The 15,000-nt window shown below is 39.1% G+C and overlaps 2 protein-coding genes across 2 annotated transcripts in view; both read right to left on the minus strand.

The window, feature by feature from the left end:
• The window catches only part of LOC143017799 (organic cation transporter protein-like), a 34,606-nt gene extending 30,705 nt beyond the window's left edge, over nt 1-3,901 (minus strand). Inside the window, exons 1-2 of the mRNA XM_076172694.1 lie at nt 3,883-3,901; nt 3,676-3,781 (exon numbers count right to left, since the gene is read on the minus strand). Of these exons, the coding sequence (XP_076028809.1) occupies nt 3,676-3,757 (82 nt within the window). The 5' untranslated portion in view covers nt 3,758-3,781; nt 3,883-3,901. The remainder of the gene's footprint in view (nt 1-3,675; nt 3,782-3,882) is intronic.
• Nucleotides 3,902-8,652: 4,751 nt separating this feature from the next.
• LOC143017800 (salivary endonuclease-like) overlaps nt 8,653-15,000 on the minus strand; it is a 6,539-nt gene continuing 191 nt past the window's right edge. The window contains exons 1-6 of the mRNA XM_076172695.1: nt 14,991-15,000; nt 13,144-13,382; nt 12,395-12,591; nt 10,894-11,176; nt 9,712-9,885; nt 8,653-9,168 (exon numbers count right to left, since the gene is read on the minus strand). The exon at nt 14,991-15,000 is cut by the window's right edge and continues 191 nt beyond it. Of these exons, the coding sequence (XP_076028810.1) occupies nt 8,926-9,168; nt 9,712-9,885; nt 10,894-11,176; nt 12,395-12,591; nt 13,144-13,382; nt 14,991-15,000 (1,146 nt within the window). The 3' untranslated portion in view covers nt 8,653-8,925. The remainder of the gene's footprint in view (nt 9,169-9,711; nt 9,886-10,893; nt 11,177-12,394; nt 12,592-13,143; nt 13,383-14,990) is intronic.

Here is a 15,000-nt window from a genome sequence, read left to right on the forward strand (position 1 = left end):
GTGTGTGTGGGAGGGGGGGGGGCACATTTCGACTCGCCCCGGGGCTGCATTTACCCCATGTCGGGGCCCTGCTTGTCACAGGAAAAAAATTATCAAAATTTCCTTCGAAGAGGAACCGATAGGTTGACGGTAAAACTCCGCGCCTTGCAGTTGTTTTGTTTATATGTATTAATTATCCAAATCAGACAATAGCACTTGTAGAAAAAAATATATTTTATTTATTTGCATTTTATTACAAAGCGCCAAGAATTTTTTTTAATAGCGCACCCCCACGGTCGTTCTAGGATTGACGTCATCAGTCAAGTTTTAGATGGCGCGAATTTTGAAATCCTTTTCACGGGGTGCTAACTCTTGTTATGGGACAGCGTCGAAAAGAAAAATAGTAATTGGATTTATCTATTGCTATTATTATTAGATGTTTCCAGCTTAGTTTATGAAAAAGATAGTTTATTTAATAGAACGCCCCGACGGTTATTCTAGGATTGACGTCATCAACATGCCGCGAAATCTGAATCACTTTTCACGGGCTTTTGATTTTTATTGTTGAACTGCGTAAGAAGGGCAGGGTTGAAAAGCAAATTGACATTGAACTTATTTATTTATTATTATCAAATGCTTCCAGCCCAGTTTATGAAAAAATACCCCTGTCGGTTCCTCTTTAGATAAAATTATCAAGTTTATATAAGCCCTTGTGTAGGTTGGTATTTTGATCACTGGTGGTTAGTATAATAGATTGCCTGGGCGTTACCCCAATCAACTGGATGATTATTTAATTCAATATGCTTGAATATCCCACTAGACTTATTGCCATCCCTAACATTTTTTTTTATTCTAGTGGAATATTCAAGCATATTAAATTAAATATGCTTGAATATTCCACTAGAATTATTGCCATCCCTAACATTTTTTTATATTCTAGTGGAATATTCAAGCATATTGAATTAAATAATCATCCAGTTGATTGGGGTAATGCCCAGGCAATCTATTATACTAACAACATAATAGGAAGAAACTTGATAGAGTGTAGTTTGATCCATACCACCAGTGATCAAAATACCAACCTACACAAGGGCTTATATAAACTTGATCATTTTATCTGTCAAGAAATAAGCAAAATAATATCAGGTAAAATGTAACCCTGCGACTGTGACCTAATATCACCCTACCATCACTAGTGGACGCAATGATCCTTGCGACTGTGACCCAATGTCGCCCCACCATCATTAGTGTATTGACACTGACCTACCGCCTTCAAGGGGGTAATTGTCCGCTACCCTTATTCAAACTGTCCTTGTTCCTTTTTCATGTATATATAATCTATGCATTTCTATTACTATGTACTTTTTGCACTGAAGATGTAATATACGAAAGCGCTCTGCTTCGTTAGTTTCTTTTTCAAAGTGGTCTACTTTGCATAAGTGAACACACGTACCCGTGTTCTTATTAGCATATATATATATATATATATATATATATATATATATATATATATATATATATATATATATATATATATATATATGTGTGTGTGTGTGTGTGTGTGTGTGTGTGTGTGTGTGTGTGTGTGTGTGTGTGTGTGTGTGTGTGTGTGTGTGTGTGTGTGTGTATTTACCTAGTTGTATTTATCTAGTTGTATTTTACGGGAAGGGGAGCTATGCTCGTGGTGTCCCGTCTTCATATCTCATTTTATCTAAACTATTTTTAAATTCATGTATTGTTTTTGCACACACTACTTTCTCATCTAACTTGTTCCAACTGTCTATTACTCTGTGAGGAAAGCTGTTCTTTTTCAGATCTCTTCTATAGCTGTCTTTCTTGATTTTCTTTCCGTGTCCTCTTGTATTTCTATCATTCCATTTTATTAGCTATCAAATCTCCTCTCTCTCTTCTTTGCTCTATTGTCTGTAGCTCAATTTTTGCTAGTTTCTCTTCATATGATAGTTTTGAGAGTGTTGGTGCCAATTTTGTAATTGCTCTTTGTATTCTTTCAAGTTTTTTATACATTTTTTGTACTTGGTGACCACATCGTTGCTGCATATTCCAATATTGGTCTTATCAGAGTGATTAGTATTTTCTTCACCATTTCTTCATCCAGGTATGTAAATGCCACTTTGATTGTTCATATTAAATTATAAGTTTCACCAAAAATCTTATTTATATGTTTCTCAGGTGACATATTATTCATAACAATGACTCCCAGTTCCTTCTCATTTTCAACTTTTTTTTATTCTTTCTTCTTCCAATTTATATGATTCTGTTATTCTGTTTTTGCTTTTTCCAAATTCCATAATACTACACTTTTTAGTATTGAACTCCATCTCCCACTTCCTACTCCATTCCCAGACTTTATTTAGATCACTCTGTAGTGATTCACAGTCTTCTTCCGTGTTCATTTTTTTAAGTTTTGCATCATATGCAAAGAAGCTCATATAACTTTCAATTTCTTCATCAATATCATTAATATATATATAGCAAACATTATTGGGGCCAAAACTGTTCCTTGTGGAACACCACTTATTACTTCATCCCAATTTGAGTGTTTGTCTCTTATCACTACTCTCATTTTTCTTTCTTGCATCCATTTAAGCAGTTTGCCCTGTATTCCTCCTTCGGTTTCTAATTTCTTAAGCAACTTCTTATGTGGTACTTTATCAAAAGCATTTTTTAGGTCTAGAAATGCATAATCAGCACATCCATCTCTTTTTTGTATTATATCTATTAGCCTCGAATAGAAACATATTATATTGGTGACGCATGATCGTCCTTGTCTGAATCCAAATTGTCTTGGATTTAGCACACTGTTTTTTTTTCGAAATATTTTACCCATCTGCTTTTGACAATTCTTTCACAAATTTTTGCTATTGTACTTGTTAGGGAGACTGGTCTATAGTTTGTAGGGTCTTTATTTCCCCCTTTATATATAGGTACTATATTTGCTTTTTATCCAATCTTCTGGAAGTTTTCCTTCTTTCAAGGAACTGTTTATTATGCTATGTATTTTGTCGACCAGTTCATTCCTGCATTCTTTCAGAATCCAGTTTGCTATTTCATCTGGTCCATGCGATTTTCTGACATCAAGATTACTCAAGTGTTTCATTATTTCATTCTTTGTTACTTCTATTTCTTTCATGGGGGGGACTTTCTCTTTCCATTCGATCTCTTCAGGTTGTATAATCAGTGTTTACAAGGGAGAACATACATTTCTATTTCCTCTGTGTATTCAACTCCTTGTCTTAATTTTTCCAAATCTTGTTTGTTTTTCAGTTTGTTTAAAAATCTGTAAAATAATTTTGGTTGATCTTTACATTTTTCTATGACATCTTTTTCATATTTTCTCTTTTCCTCTCTGCACGCTTGTACATACTGTATTCATTTCTATAACAACTATATATTTTCCATTTTCAGGTCTTTTGTTTTCTTCCATTTGGTCCAAGCTTTATCTCTTTTGTCTTTTAACTCCCTACAACTTTTGTTGTACCAGCACTTTACATATTCTTTTTCTTGTTTTTGTTTTGGGCCAAGTGTGTGTGTGTGTGTGTGTGTGTGTGTGTGTGTGTGTGTGTGTGTGTGTGTGTGTGAGTACGCGCCCCGGTGTAGAAATTCATGACCAACTGTGCACATTCCGCGGTATCAAATCAACAAGAATGAGTTGGACTGGGCCCGAATCGAACTCACCGTAGGAGAGGACGGCGAAGTACAGTAGATTCCAGCGCCCTGTGCGCAGCTGCGTGAGTAGATCGTCGAATTTCATGCTCATCTTGAGTCCTTTGGTGATCTGAACCTGAGAATAAACACCACAACTCAGCACAAATGTTTCTACAGTAAAAAAAAAAAAAATCGTTTCCTGATGATCAATTATCTCCAGAAATGTGGTGAAATCACAGTAATATGGCGAGGTAAAGCGCAAAACGTGGTCGGTCAACTAATCACTTGGTATTTTCGGTCACGTATGAAGCGGCCGCCTCTAAATACTCCTCTCTCTTGCACGAGACCTGGAGTGACTACACATCGCCGAGGGAACCGTGTCCTTTAAAAGAGGATGTATTCATTACGACTAAACTCCTTCACAGGCAACGGCCTTGCAGGATCATTTGACCGAATCAGATCTCGTTGCGTTCCCACTGCAGCCCACAAGAACTGACTCAAGGTCAATGGGCAGATGTTTACTGGTGAACGTTAACTAATTCGATGGATTCTCGTGTGGCAGCTCACTTACAATATCAGAAATTGAGGATAGTTTCATACTATTACTTACTAGACAAGAGATAGTGGTCTCAAGCCATTAGGACGTACTGGTACAGTTCATATCAGAACTGAGAATAGTTTCATACTATTACTTACTAGACAAGAGATAGTGGTCTCAATCCATTAGGACGCGCAAGTAGCCTAGAAGGGGGGGGGGGGAGAAAAACAACTCCGCTAATCGTTTAGTCTATGAATTGAATAAAAATATTCCAGAGGCGATGAAATGTTGTACAATTTGAAGTTTTAAGAACCATTTTTTTTTTAATTGACGCAGCCCGAAGGGATTTCTCCCCTTCTTCTTTTCTGCATGAGGGGATGGAGAGAGGGGGTCGCCGATTTGATGAAGCGGCCTTGCTGTGGATGTGCTGTGTCTTGCGACACTGCTTCTGACCTAGGGCAGTGGACAAGATGCAGGGATGACCCGTCATCCAGGAGGTGCCAAGTTAAGATGGAGGGAAGAGGGTAGAGGGGAGTGGAGTATGTAGGGGATAGAATGGGTGGGGGTGGTTTCTATCCCTTTGTCCTTTGGCTACCTCCCTTGTAAGGGGGAAAAAGCCTTTGGTATATCTATGTATGTAAGAACCGGAATGGTATAGTTCCTGACATTTTCTTACTTTGCTTGTTTTAACCATGTGTTAGGGCGTTTGGCAACTTTTTCATCCATTCCCTTTTTCCACGAGTAATCTTATCGAAACAAAAATTTCCTGTCGCCACTCATGCTTTGCCATTGTGATCATTGTGATGTCGTCAATTCCCTTTAGAGTCTGAAAAACCGACCTGCATTAAATGGTCCCTGATTTTTTTTAAGGGAGGTCGATTTTCGTACAATTTGTTTCTGATATTTGGAATCAGTTTTGTGGATCGCCGTTGTACTTTTTTCAGTCTGTCAATGTCTTTAATGAGATTCGGTGACCATACGGATAAAGCATATTCCAAATGTGGACGAACTAACGGTTTATATAGTTTGTTAATGACAGATGGTCATTTAAAATCAAAAGATCGCGCAGTCCGTCCTGGAATCTTATTTACCATCTTTAAGGTGGAAATACATTGCTTAGATGATTTGAGGTCGTTACTGATAATTACGCCGAGATCCTTCTCACTATCCACTTTTCTTGACGACTTTCCAAATAACTTGTAATTGTACTTATCGTTATTTTTACCCATGTGCATAACCTTACATTTACTTGTGTTAAATCTCATTATCCATTTTTCAGATCATTGTTATATTTTATCTAAATCTTCTTGAATATCTAATATAAGTAACCATTTGCCATTCCGTACAGCCTTGTATCATCGGCAAATTTGGAGACAATTGATTTCAGTCCATGGTCTACATCGTTTATAAATACTATGAATAGAACTGGCCCAAGAACGAAACCCTGAGGAACTCCACTCGTAACACTTTTCCATCTAGAAGTTCTGCCATTTAGAAAAAAATGTTTAATAGGCTACCGCTTATTCCGTGCGGGACGGTATCAAAACCCTTCGCAAAGTCCAGATATATTAAATCTATATCGTTTCTTTTGTCATAATTTGAAATGAGTGTTATAGAATTCGAGTAAGTTAGTCACGCAAGAACGTTTCCGTCTGAATCCATGCTGACTATCATTTATTGAACACTTACTTTCTAAATGGTGTTCGATAGCATCTCTGATGATAGTTTCCGTTAGTTTTCCTGTGATTGAGGTTAAGCTTATAGGCCTGTAGTCCATTGGCTTCTTTTTGTCACCTTTTTGAATATGGAGGTAACGTTAACTAACTCGCATTCTCTTGGAACATATCTGGATATGAATTTTTTTTTTTTTCATAATTTCCAATGGAACAACAATCCCGTTTTTAATTTCATTCGAGATTATTTGATGCCAATCGTCAGCCCCTGGTGCTTTATTAACTTTGAGTTTTTCTATACATCTTTTGAAAATTTCTTTTGTTATATTTACAGCAGTAGGTTTCCCCTAGACTTATCACAGGTATATGTGTGTGTGTATATATATATATATATATATATATATATATATATATATACCAGGGGTGATCAGAAAGTAATGACAGTCGGACTCGTAGCTGAGAGACTATAAGTGTTGGGGGGGGGAGAAAGGGGCAGCAAGTGTTGCCTGTTGTTACATGTTTGAGCTTGTCGCTGTTTGTCTAGCTTAGATTTTATTGTTGTGCTGTGCGATTGCGTCATTGTTTGTTTGCCTCTCTAACCGGAAACATGGATTTTTCGATAGAAGGCTGCAGATTCTACACCTTCACAAGGTGGAAACTCGGGGAAAAAAGCAACGGAGATCAGAGAGGAATTGTTGCAAGTTTTCCCCGAGTCGACTCCATCACTGGAAACTGTTTCCCGCTGAATTCGAGCTTTCGCAGCCGGAAAATTGCAGCTAGAAGATGATCATCGTCCTGGCCGCCCTCGGACATCCGTGACCGAAGCAACGACGGTCCGTGCGCGGGCCATCATTGACATAGATCCAACTGTTACTCTTCGATTCTTATCCTTGGAGCTCGGTGTCAGTTATGGGAGCGCACATGACATCGTGCATGAACACTTAGGGCTGAGGAAGAAGTGTGCTCGATGGATACCTCATTTGCTTACGGAAGAGCAGAAGAGCGAACGGGTGCGGATTTGTCGTCTATGGCTGGCTGAATTCGAGCCAAATGGTCCGAAACGGTTCTCAGATGTAGCTACCGGAGATGAGTGTTGGATTTCTTTCTTCACCACCAGAGACAAGCAGTCTAACATGGTGTGGTTGAGTGATGAAGAACCTCGACCTCAGATTCTGAAGGAAGGATTTCGCAGCAGGAAGCGCCTTTTCACCATCTTCTTCAATTCACAAGGACCAATGTGTGTGGATGTAATGCCTCAACAGTGTACTATCACAGCCCAGTACTACACTGATCACGTCCTTCCTCGAGTCCTGGAATATCGGGCCAAGACTGCACCAACCCCTCGCCGATCGCGCCTTTTGCTGCACCATGACAATGCTGCCCCCCACAAAGCTCGCCTCACTGTGCAGTTCCTGGAGCAGCAGGGGATCACACTTCTCCCCCACCCACCCTACTCGCCTGACCTTGCTCCCTGTGATTTTTGGTTGTTTCCAAAGATCAAGGGTGCGATCGCAGGGAAGCTGTTTCATCGCATCCAAGATCTGGCGCGAGCAGTCAATTCAGAGCCACGAGGTATATCGGCTTCTGAGTACCGTGAGTGCTTCATGAAGTGGCGAAAGAGGATGGAACGTTGCATAGAGGCAGGAGGGGAGTACTTTGAAGGAATGTAGGCCACTATTTGGATTTACCTCTGTACCGTGAAAATATATGGTATCACTGTCATTACTTTTTGATCACCCCTCGTACATATATACACACACACACACACACACACATATATATATATATATGTATATATATATATACATACATATATGTGTACATATGAATACATACATATATATATATATATATATATATATACATATACATATACACACACATACATATAAGAGAGAAACAAGGAAGAACACGGAAAGAAGCTATCCTTACTCACTAATGATCTGATTTGTTATATGGTATAGAGTCATGAAGATGTCTATTAACAAAGTTAGTGATTATAAGTCCGGAAATAATGTTCAAAAATCATTGCCCCTTTGAAGTATTCGCGTTGGGGTAATATTCAATTAACGTTTTTAACCATATTTCTCCTGAATACACAACCTGGTTCAGGGGTTTTATATAGGTGTACAAATAATTTAATTTCAGATCTTTATCTTTTTATTTTATTACTTTGCACGCGCATAACTTTGCTGAGCAATACATGTCATTATTACATTCAAACATTAATCTTACAATGTGGAGGTATGAGATTCATTATATTCTTAAATATAATATAAATAAATACTCTTAGATACAAATAAATACTCATATGTATAAATAGATACAAATAGATAAGAATTCAGCAGATGAATATAATTTAATGATTAATTGCCACAGACAATTATGATCATACATACATACATACATACATACATACATACATACATACAGACAGACATGCATACATACACACATGCACCAACGGCTTTTTCCCCCTTACAACGGAGGTAGCCAAAGTCAAACTCATGAAGTTCGAACCCCGATGGAGCAGTGATTATGATCATGAAGTGGAAAAAATGAACTGATTAAAAAATGAAAAATAAAATATGCAAATGCAATGATTGTAATTTTGAGCCTGAGGTTGTGATGACCTTTTCTTTCGCTCCTTTTTATTTGTCGTTAATTCTAGCCGCCATTAGACGATTACTCTCCATACCGCGTCTAAATGGCTAAAAAAGTATCTGGAGCAAGTTTCCCCGTGTTTGACGTTTATTCTAGCTGCTTCCAGGCGATTTAATTCAATTCAGAGACACCCCCAAGGTCCGAATTACACGCCCCAGTTCGTGAACTAGATATGGCTAAAAAAGTATCTGGAGCAAGTTTCCCCGTGTTTGACGTTTATTCTAGCTGCTTCCAGGCGATTTAATTCAATTCAGAGACACCCCCAAGGTCCGAATTACACGCCCCAGTTCGTGAACTAGATACAATCGTATTCTTGGCTGCCATAACTCCTCCCTTTGACAACAACCAACGCGTTCATCAAAAGCCTCATTATTCGCAACGGCAACTTGTGTCAGCCCACTTCTTCTAATACCATAACAGCGTCGTTTTTCCTAGGTCTGGAACGTCCGGGACAGATTTCCTGAGGTCCTGGACGCTGCAGCAATACATATAACCTTTCTTGAAATCGTTGAGATCCAAGTCTTTGAGCCATTCGATGTGTGAACAGACGTCGTCACAGAGGCGGTCTTCAGGGTTCAGTTTGGTTGCGTAGGGGTTGTTGAGTCCAACGATAGCCAAAGCTTCGTTCCATTCCGGATGGTGTACAACCTACAGGTATCGGAAAATGGATTTAACAAACGCTCGAAAAACCTTACGTGGTGGTTATTTCATTTACACATTCATTTATTTACCTTTTCATGTATTTACTTTTATTTATTTGTTATTTACTTATATATTTATTCGTTTATTCGTAAATTTATTTACTTATTTTGTTAATTTATCTATTTTTTTCTCGTGAGAGAATGATGGCAGTCTCATTCAAGCTAATACGACTGCGTTACTATACTGCAATCTAGGGACATTTTCCTTCGGTTAGCGTTAGGGAATTTTTATTCAGTTGAGGGAAAGGGAACCCCCGACCTCCGGACACCAAAGCATCAAACAGGTGAGTTACAGAACCACGTGGAAACACAACAGGGGATAAGAAAATACGACACTAATAGGCATGAAAGTTGACGTTATTACAATTAGAAAAAAAAAACAGCGTAAACCATTAAACAATATTACAAAAACACCAACTTCATTCACTTCTTTATGTTATCATTTACTTCACGAACGGGCTCACTAGCAACATGTAGACTCGCTGCTTACCTTCCACATAAGCTTGGGCACTGGCACGACGTCCTTCCCCTCGATGTGACCTAAGAAGAGCTTCGATGGGTTGTTGTTGACATCCGGGAGATCGAGAGTGCCCCACGCGCCGGTCCAGACGTTGAGCCGCGCGTCGTACTTCGTCGACAACTCCCTCACTGAGCTCTCCACCGCCTAAAGGGAGTAAATAGGTAAATAATGTAAAAAGATGAAGGGATAGATAGCTAAAAAATGTATATATATAATCAATTATCAAAAAGACATGATATTCATGGGTGTCGTAATCTGAATCTTGTATGTATTTGCCTAAAATAATTTTATAGGATTCAAATTAGCTTGTGTGTGCGTGTGTGTGTGTGTGTGTGTGTGTGTGTGTGTGTGTGTGTGTGTGTGTGTGTGTGTGTGTGTGTGCGCGCGCGCGCGTGTTTATGTATGTATGTATGTATGTGTGTGTGTGTGTGTGTGTGTATGCGTGTATGTGTGTGTGTGCGCGCGCGCGTTCGCGAGTGTGATCAACCAGGATATTGAATCATATGCTAGACTTGTGATCGGCAGGTATTACCCTGCCTAAGGAGAGCCCAGAGCTCGCACACATACTGAACTATAGGCAATGCTATGACTTAATACACTCCCCCCCCTTGGACAAGGGGAACAGTAACGGTTTGCACTACTAGTGAGGCTTTCAAGACCTGACGGGGCTTTATTTCTTACCTCTCGCGTGAGAGGTCAAGACACTAACCACTACAGTGGTGAATGTGTGTATGGGGCGGGGGGGGGGGGAGGAATTCCTCTAATATCCAAAAGTTAGTCATAGAAATGAACAAGACCTAGTGGCAGCTGGTATAAAAGAAAACGTATCACTCGATACAGAAAAGATTAAGAAAACAACACTTAATCCTGTGAGAATGCCAGATTTGATGTAAATATATACCTAATTCCACCAAAAGTAGAAAACAACAGACTAGCAAAATTATCTTACATAATTCGAAAAAATGTGTACCAAACCCTATCAGTTTTCAGGATTAGATTCAAAATCCATGTGAATAAGTTGTATAGACACGGTAAAGGAAACATGGACGTCAGGAATAAAAGCTTCACCTCCAGTCCATGTTTCCTTTACCGTGTCTATACAACAGGATTAGATTCTTTTTACACTCGATTCATAGGGTTAATTTCTTTTACCTTCCAGTTCCCGTTGTTGAAGGCTTGCCACTGAGGCACTACGTTGCCGTAGAGGTACGTCGCGTCCTGTTCTGACAAGAAAACAAAGTCGGCGTCAGGAGTGAGGTGCCCTCTGGCTAGGTAGAGCTGCCCCCGGTTGTTGATCCATTCGGAAGTGCCAAGGACCTCTTTGGCAAGCACCATCTGGTTCTTCCTCTTGTAGGCGTTGTGGACTTTGATCGAAAATTGACCTCTGGTTTTGAAGGTTGGCCGGCGACCGTCGCTTGACTTGGCGTCGATGGCGCTGTAAGTATAGAGCGTCTGGTTATTATTTGTGTTAAAAAGGAGAAAGATACATATACATTATCACGCTTTATTGTTTAACCTTTTTTTATCGCAGTATTTTGACTTTATGTATGTGTAATATATATATATATATATATATATATATATATATATATATATATATATGTATGTATGTATGTATATACATATATGTGTATGTGTGTGCGTGCACATACATATATCAGCCTGACAGTGAAAAGACAGATACTGAACAACATTCCCTCCAGGCTGTGCGCATGCAAGGTTTTCAAATTATATTAAAACCCATTCAATAAAGAAGTTCCACCCAAACATCAACTTACACATTCTCTAAAAACATGGTAACTTGCCAACCGTCAAACCAATAATTGCTTTGGTGGAGGAAATATGTAACACAAACTTACAAATTCTGTGCATTTGCTTAAATGGTCAGATGGTGATTTGTATGGGTACGCACTTATTGTACTTTTCGGAGAAGGCAAAGTTTGCGCATCAGCTAAATTCTATACACACTCACAGCAAAGAATTAGAGGGAACATTGATACTGAGTGAATAGGAAGAATCTAGTGGACTGGGGGTAATCTGATAGAGGTGTTCAAGTGGATCAAAGGCTTTAACAAGGGTGATGCAAACAAGGTCATCATATCAAAACAATAGGGCAGGACTCGCAGTAATGGTTATAAACTGGACAAATTTAGATTTAAAAAGGAAATAGGCAAGAATTGATTTACTAATAGGGTGGTCGACGAATGGAATAAACTTAGTAACCATGTAGTAAGCGCTGAAACTATCAGTTTTTTTTTAAAGAAACTATTAGACAACTTTATGGATGGGTATGACAGGTGGTGATGGGTACGGAGCTGCCTAGTGTAGGCCTTATGGTCTCTTGCAGTCTCCTTCATTCTTATGTTCTTATGTAGTGGACTAGCAAGGATAGACCACCGACTCGCGCGAGATCGGTAGTTGTAGGACGGGAAGAGATGTCTGTATGAAAATGAAAAGATATATACATACATATACCAAGGCTTTTTTCCCCCTTACCAGGGGGGTAGCCAAAAAGGACAAGGCACAAAAACATTCCCACCCATTTCATCCCCGAAAACACTTCACACCCCTCCACCCTCCCTCTCATCTTAGCACCTCCCAGATGAAATTGAAAAGATAGTTGTGGATAAAAGAGGGTTTCTGTCAATCTTACCTGCCCTGTACCCTGTGGAAGGTATATAAGGCGGTTTCCCGGCTGCGGTCGAAGCAGAGGGTGATGTGTGGAAGCGAGAGTCCGGTCTCGATGTACCAAGACACAACGAACTCTGTGCCGGTCGAACCACAAGGCCCACGCTTGATCATCTTCGACTTGATTTTAGACGCACATCCCATGTCTTTCAGAGAGACAGGCTGTTGGAAAAAAATCTAATGTTAACTTACTTTATAATACCATAACAATAGTCTCCTCACTTTAACTTAGCAAATATTTTGCCCAAGAACAAAAATTAGATCAGTCGTTAGATGACACAGTAATGACAGTAGAAAAACGAGAAAAAAAGATCAACGAGCAGCATTTCAGTGAAGAAAAACTCCCTACGTTCGAATGATATTATATACATATATATATATATATATATATATATATATATATATACATATATATATATATATATATATATATACATATACATATATATATATATATATATATATATATATATATATATATACATATACTGACAATGCTATAATGAAAAGTAGAATTACATTATTACTGTGGAAACGATTTCATTATACGAAATAGCTCTTCACTCAGTTGAATGATATATTATCTATCAATTGTTCTTTGCTTGAATTATCTACCTCTTTGGGTATTCGTTTTCTCTTTTTCTTTTATCCGACTTTTTTTTTACCGAAATGTCTCACATCAGCATGTTTTCCCACTTAAGTACAATCTCTCACCTTGCCCTTCACGTGAAAACGCCCATCCAAGCACTCCAGCCTAGCGAACGACGTTCGTGTAAACTCGAGTTCGTTTTTGCTTCCCGGGCAAGCGAGGACGACATCTTGTTGTTCCGAGACCCGGATAATGCGTCGCTGTTGCTCGTCTCTCACCGGATACAAAACGATTTTCTCAGATCGATCGACCAGGAGCGGTGGGATCGTGGGCCAAGCATCTTCCATGTCGATGGTACATTGTCCTGTAGAAAGACGAAAAGAAAGATATACCATGAGGTTATAAATCACATATCCCACTGAGATCTAAGGTTCTTCTGCGCTCAACTAGGTTGTCTGGTGTTTGAAGAAAATCCTTAAAAGTTTATTATACAGTTCATAGGTCTCCAAGTACTACAGGTGTTTCAAACGCTTCAGATCGATACCGAACGCTGTTTTAAATGTTATTTTATTTTGACTACAGCGGAACTGCTACCAATAATAATGATCATAAGAGTATTGGCTTGTGTGTGTACACACACACACACACACACACACACACACACACACACACACACACACACACACACACACACACACACACACACACACACATATATATATATATATATATATATTTTATCTACCACAATGCACTTTAATTCTAAGCCATATGTGTGTATATATACATACATACATACATATATATATATATATATATATATATATATATATATATATATATATATATAAACTTTCTGTGGCTAGTCGGGATTGAGCCTGGACTACCTGATGTTGCTGTTTCGTTTTTGGTTTTGTTTTGTTTTGTTTTTTCCCTCTCCCTCATCATTTCTCTTTGCCCCTCATTTCCCTCCTTCCACTTCACCTCTATGTCCCTCTCTCTCTCTCTCTCTCTCTCTCTCTCTCTCTCTCTCTCTCTCTCTCTCTCTCTCTCTATCTCGCTCTCTTTCTATCCCGTATGGGGCACTGACTGTATGTTTTATTCAACACTTTGGATATTCACAGTCTCTTTTTATCCTCTCTTCCCCCATTTATAATATGCCTGAAGGGTCTTGCCAGATTTCCATCCATTTTCCTCAAAACTCTCTTTTTACAAGTTCTCCATATCGGTATATCTTTAGTGGATTTATTTGTCTATTTCTCTTAACCCACTTACAATGATAAAGCATTCCATCTAGGTGGCCTTTACATTCTCCTATAGCTGTTCTCAGACTCCACTGGTCAATTTAATTCCCAAGTACGGTTTCCTATATACGCTCCATCATTTACATCTTTGTTCTGATTGATGTCTCCCCCCCCCCAATATATTTAGCGTACAAGCCTTCCACTCTCCATTCGTCAATTCATGATAAATATTCTCTATTAACCTCTTACAAAACTTTTATGTATTCAGGGATGCGATCATGTGTATGTTTAAATACGTGTGTGTGTGTGTGTGTGTGTGTGTGTGTGTGTATTCACCTTCACCTTGGTCTTTGGATCACGTGTTGGACTCGTGATCGACAGCTATTTCCCTCCCGGAAGAGAGCTCAGAGCTCGTATGACCGATCGATGGGTAATGCTATGACCTTACACGCACACACACCCCCAACTCCCCGCCCACGAGAGTTGGAGTAACGACTCGAAGCGTAGCGATACTGAAATAATTTCAGCCCTGGGCAGGATTCGAACCCAGTACCACCCGAACCACCGTGCAGAGAGTCTGAGCCTCTACCAACCGCGCCACCAAGTCGCATGTATGAGTGTGTGTGTGTGTGCGTGTCTGCGAGCAAAGTTTTTGTGATTTACACTCAATTGTTCATATACACTGCGCAATGAAAAATGAAGAAATTAAAATAAATTATTAATCTTACCTTGGACTGT

Source organism: Oratosquilla oratoria, chromosome 33 (genome assembly GCF_046742065.1).
Source record: "Oratosquilla oratoria isolate Oo_2021 chromosome 33, ASM4674206v1, whole genome shotgun sequence".
In the NCBI taxonomy this organism is placed as follows: domain Eukaryota; kingdom Metazoa; phylum Arthropoda; class Malacostraca; order Stomatopoda; family Squillidae; genus Oratosquilla; species Oratosquilla oratoria.